This window comes from Marmota monax, unplaced genomic scaffold (assembly GCF_021218885.2).
Source record: "Marmota monax isolate L192 unplaced genomic scaffold, Marmota_monax_Labrador192_F-V1.1 WCK01_AAM20220418_F8-fsc00068, whole genome shotgun sequence".
Classification (NCBI taxonomy): domain Eukaryota; kingdom Metazoa; phylum Chordata; class Mammalia; order Rodentia; family Sciuridae; genus Marmota; species Marmota monax.
In genome coordinates, this window is record NW_026692352.1 from 1,464,029 (window position 1) to 1,469,912 (window position 5,884).

The window sequence follows — 5,884 nt, forward strand, 5'->3', positions numbered from 1 at the left end:
GATATGTGGATGCTAATTCACAATAAGAGGGGGGACACTAGGGAAGAATAGAGTTACGTTAGATTTGGTAGAGGAGAGTGAAAGAAAGGGAGGGAATATGGGGATAGCAAGGACAGTAGAATGAAACAGACATTATTACCTTATGTACATATATGACTGCATGACTGAGGTGATTCTATAACATGTACAATCAGAAAAAATGAGAAATTTTATTCCTTTTATGTATATCAAAGCATATAAATGCATTCCACTGTCATTTATAAGTAATACCAATAAAATTTCATAAAGATTTTTTTTAAAGTGGAAGGGGACAATAATGTAGATAAACAGAAAAATAATCATAGTACCCTATAAAGAACTATACAGTATTGTTAAAATGCCTCAGAAAAAGACAGTTCAAAGTGAAATTTTCTCATGGCTTCCTGCTTTTTTATAAATCTGATTTTCAAACATGTTAAAATTGATGTTTCCCATAATGACCATATTCAGGTATTTATGATAATAAAGACTATTGTGTACATATAAGACAGTCACAGTGAAAAGATTCAAATGACAACTTTGAGTAGAATAATAAGCTTCTCAATTTAAAGTAAAGTCAATAACAGTTTGAAAAATTTAACTGCAATGAATAGAAACCAGCAATTTTATTTGTTAAACATTAGTTGTCTTTGAATAATTTACTTCCAACAGAAAATCATCTGGTCATAAAAATAGGATTTCAATGAAGAAACCACACATTGCAAGTTAGATAATATGTTTTATTCAGATTTTTCTCACCAACAAAGTGATTCAATTCAGTTGTTTTCAAAAACTGAACAATTTAAGAAATCTGTCTCGTATTCTCTTGGTCCTTACTCCATAAATAATGGGGTTCACCATGGGTGGGATGAGAAGATAGATATTAGCCACAAATATGTGGACATGGGGAGCCACCTGGTGCCCAAACCTGTGGGTGAGAAAAGAGAAGAAGGCTGGAGTATAGGATACTAAGATGACACAGACATGGGAGACACAGGTGCCCAGGGTCTTGAGTCTGGCATCCTTGGATGGGAGGCGGAACACAGTGTGGAGGATGAGCACATAAGAACAAATGATCAGTATGAAGTCCACTCCTCCAGTAAGGAAGGCAACAATGAGGCTGTAGGCTCTGCGGATTCGTGTCTCAGCACAGGCAATCTTGATGAGGGCCATGAACTCACAGTAGGTGTGGGAAATTATGTTGGTTCTGCAGTAAGGAAGCCAACGAAGCAAGAAAGGGTGAGGACTGAGAAGTGTTGTACCCCGGAGGACAATAGCTAGACCTATTCCTCCTATTACACTGTGTGTCAGAATAGCTGAGTGTCTTAGTGGATTACAAATGGCTACATAGCGGTCAAAAGCCATGGCCAGGAAGAAGCCAGACTCCATGGTGGAGCAAGAGTGAATCAGGAATACTTGAGTGAGACAGGCTTCAAAGGGAATCTCTCCATCATGGAACCAAAAGAGGCTGAGAAGTTTGGGTACAGCTGTAGTGCACACAACAAGGTCAGCGACAGCCAGCATGCAGAGAAAGAGATACATTGGCTCATGGAGGCTGGGATCTGTCTTAATGATAAACAGAAGTGAAGAGTTTCCCAGGAGGGCCAAAAGGTAAACCAAACAAAAAGGAATGGAGATCCAGATGTGAGCAGCCTCCAACCCAGGAATGCCAATGAGAACGAAGGTTGATGGATGGACATTGGTCTTATTGTATATTGACATCAAAAGGGTTGGACGTTTTAGCTTGCTCTTCATGGTTTAGTTCCTCTAAACAAGGAAAATAATAATTTTTAAAGTTTCTAATCTCCGCAAAGAAAGCCAAATTGCAAAAACTTTAGGCCATGTTGTAACTACCATACTTGTGAATTTTTAGATAGAAATTATTTCATCATCTTCTGATTCAGGCATTATTACAAAGTTACTCTGCCTTGAAAAGTATACCACCTAAATAACAATACATATGATATCTATACTGAGAACTGCAAGAAATATTTAATACTTCTTAATGAGATAAACTGGATCCTGTGAATCTTCCTAACCATTCACAAAGTAGCTTTATAATTTTTACCTATATGTTATTATTGATGTTTTCATTGATACATGAAATTTTCATTTGTTATACAACTGATGTACAAGTGTAAATGAGGTAAAATATTGAAGTACCAAATTTCACAGTTAAATATATGAAAAAATCTATCATTTCTATTAAAAAAAATGATTCCAATTGAGAATTAGATATTGTTTAACAGTTTTGCATTTGGAAGGATAAGATATAGTACAACTGTAATGTAAGAGTGAGGGAGGAGGCTTAACCAGAGATTTAAAAGTTTTCTTATTGGAAAAAGATGATGCCTTACTATTATGTTTAGGTTTTAGTCATGGTAGTTTAGGGACATGCCAATCAACAGGGTGTGGCTTTGAAACAAGACAATCAGCATATAGGAAATTTGTCAATTGTGGAATGATCACAAGGAGGTTTACTGGCAACCTCATGAGACTTATTAAGAATGATAAGAAGAGTAAGTTGACACAATATTCCAGGAAATTAACAAATCATTGTATTTCATGACTCTCCTCAGTCCACACAATTGGTAATATTGACCTTAGCAGAATATCATCAAAACAACTTGATTATAACCTGAAGTGAGATTCTATTACTTCCTTCCATTTATGTAATTTATCAAAAAATTTGCTCTTGGGTAAGTTCACTCTCCATACATCTACTCTACCTAAGCTTCAGTTCACATTTTTTTTCTTTCCTCTGTTTACTTCTGCATTTTGTGACCCCATCTATAGCCCCATAATACAATTTGCTTATTATATTTGGTCCATTTTTAATGAATGCTATTAGAGCAGCATTTCTAAAACCATACAGGTACTTTAGTAGTCTTTTACTTTTATAGAAATATGATTGACACAATTCCGAAAACTCTTTCTTTACTATTATAGATATTCCTATGGAATAAAAGTGATCATTAAAAACAAGCCAAAAGCCAGTGTCCAAGAAATCGTTGTTGGAATATGTATTGCAGACTGGGCTTCTATATTCAATTGCAATGATGTAATAATTTTAGCCTCTGAACTGTTTCTGAGGTTTCACAACCAAATTTTCTTTTTACTCTCACTATTTGAACTTGAGAATCTCTAATGATAGATATTCTCTTTTGCTCATGGATACAACTGGGTATGTGTGTCAAGGGAGCTTTGGAAAGTCTCGGAATGTCACTTCTGATTCTGCGTGTACATTGGACAGAAAGAGAATACATGAAACCAGATTATTAGAAAACTATGTTATAATGCAATGTCTGTATTCAAATAAAAATTTAATCATTTAAAATGATTAAAATAATTGTCCTTAATAAAAGTCACAAGATAAAAAAATTGTACTATGGTACACTCAGTACCATAAAAAATTTCAGAAGATGAAAAATTTTTGTACAAACTAATATTGGGTGCATGCAAATAAAACAAATATTTTTGCACTATTTTGGAATAGATATATATTATATCTATATAGATATTAATAATATATATTATATAATATATATATATATATATATATATATATATATATACCAAACACATGTATAGCACATAATGTAAATACATTCATACTGACATTTTTATGAACACAGAAAGCAATATAAATGAATATACACAAAACTTACAAGAAGTATAAAATGTGAGCTGGATGGAAAAGAGCATAGACAGTGTATGATTTACCTTTATCACATAGTTTGTCTTTTTTAAAACAGTGATGATGTATTCCATTTATTCATTGTTTGCCCATAGTTTTTAAGGTAGGTAAATAAATAATGCAGAGCTGAAATTTTATTAATCTGAAAAAAATACAAAGCAATTTATTATGATAAGATATAGCCTTCTATGTTTGCTAAAAAAAAACTACCAAATGTTTCTAACCATTGAAATACATGGTTTTAGATCTCTTGCCATCAAAAACTGATCACATTCTCCATCAGTGATAGCAATGATCCTGTGTCTTACTTCTACCTGGTATTCTTCACACATAGAAATATTTAATACCTTTGACTAGAAGTGAAGTCTCTATTCACATATCAAGTCGTTTGAGATGATTTTCCTTGATACCTTGAATAATCATTGACACCCTCCCTGGTGTCCCTATGGTATGTATACTTACCTGTCAATCATCTTTTGTCCTATTGTATTTTATATTTTATCATATCTTTCTCCTTTATTATATTGCAGAATCTTACTAGAAAGAAATGATGTCTTACCATTTACTTGCTATCTGTTCCAAAGAATTAATGAAGAACTAAAAGGGGGAAGATGAGGTGGTAGTTTTGTTGTTCTGGAAAGTATTTCAGTAACTTTAGTATAAACTTAGCCACTATAAATCACTACACACTTGTCAGTATAAATATTGTACAATCTGCACAAATCCTCAAATCCTTTATTGCACTAACAGTTTCTTGATTCTTATGTTAAATATTGAGACTATTCAGAGATCAGTTTCCGACAACATGAAATCCAATCAGCATTTATTTTTTGTCAAGCTCCATCATGGAGAAATTGGTAGGGAATGGAGGAGAAGAAATGTATATACTTTTGAATATTAATAAAACAAATGGTCTGTAATGTTTTTACATCAATCATGTATCCATTATCCATCTCTTTAGAAAAAAAATAATATAAACCAACATGCATTGAACATCTATTAGATACCATTTTAGTTATACTATTGGCTCAAACCTATTTTGCTTTCAAGGTAATTTTAGAGTAGGTGATCCTGCTCATGAAATAGATAAGAAAAGTAGCTAAGACCTCCAGTTGGTTTCTCAGAGCTATTCTACTATGGATTAATATATAAGGTATTTGAAGCCAAATTGTTACAAAATTTAATGCTTTCATTAAACTTTAAACAATGTGTAGCCCATAGGGTTTTGTAAAAGTAATATCACATACCACATCGAACTGCTCTTAGCGGAATAAAACATTGCTCAAAAAGTATAGATTTCTATGGTTTGCTCAGAATATCTGTTAGTATATCTCCTTCTCATTCTTTCCTTCATCAATATTTCCCTAATGTACTCACGTATGCAGAAAAGCCCATGTACATATTTATCTTAAAGACAGTTGCCATGTCCCAACCCATAACAAAATAGAGATGCCATTGCTTGGAAGAAAGATGAGTCTTTTCAGGGTTCCCCAAACCCAAATATATCTGTTGTCTCAAGAAATCTTACATAAACCTCATTTTTAGAGTCCAGCTACTAACAGTGGAATTCTGAAAACTCTCTCACTACTCTTTACCAAGCTTAGGATGCAATGAGAATTACTGTTACTTCACTATGGCTCTGTGTAGATCAGAAAGAGCACCCACCTGGCTTGAGCAAGGCTTCTGTTCTCTCAGGACTTATAAATTTTCTGAATGAGCTTAGTCATAAACAACTTCCAGGTGCCTAAAGTTCCCATGATCAGGGAGGTGGGATGGCTTCCCAGAGGTGTCAGGGAAGAATCTACTGGGAGCTGGACACTTGAGTTCAGAATGCAACTTCTGTATGTTTCAAGTCAACATCTAATTAAAGAAGAATCCAAGAGGAAAATGGGGACGAGAAAGGGAAGGAGGGAGTCTTCTCTGTCTCTAGAGGCTTCTTCTCAACAGAATTGCAGTATCTCAGAATTCTTGTTTCTTTTTTTTAATAAAGTTTTTGTTTGTTTGTTTGTTTTGTTTTGTTTTGTTTTTAGAGCAGTATAGTCATACAATAGTAGTTGGGTTTATTTTGACAAAATCAGATTTTGTATGGATTTTTTTTGTTCCTTTTAGACATATATGACAGTAGAGTGTATTTTGATATATTGTACATATATGAAGTATACCTTATTC

The 5,884-nt window shown here is 33.6% G+C and overlaps 1 protein-coding gene across 1 annotated transcript; it reads right to left on the reverse strand.

The window, feature by feature from the left end:
* Positions 1 to 804: 804 nt before the first annotated feature.
* On the reverse strand, positions 805 to 1,773 carry LOC124091148 (olfactory receptor 52D1-like). Its single transcript, XM_046442119.1, has one exon. The coding sequence runs from the start codon at positions 1,771 to 1,773 to the stop codon at positions 805 to 807; it is 969 nt and encodes a 322-aa protein (XP_046298075.1).
* Between the last annotated feature and the right edge of the window lie 4,111 nt (positions 1,774 to 5,884).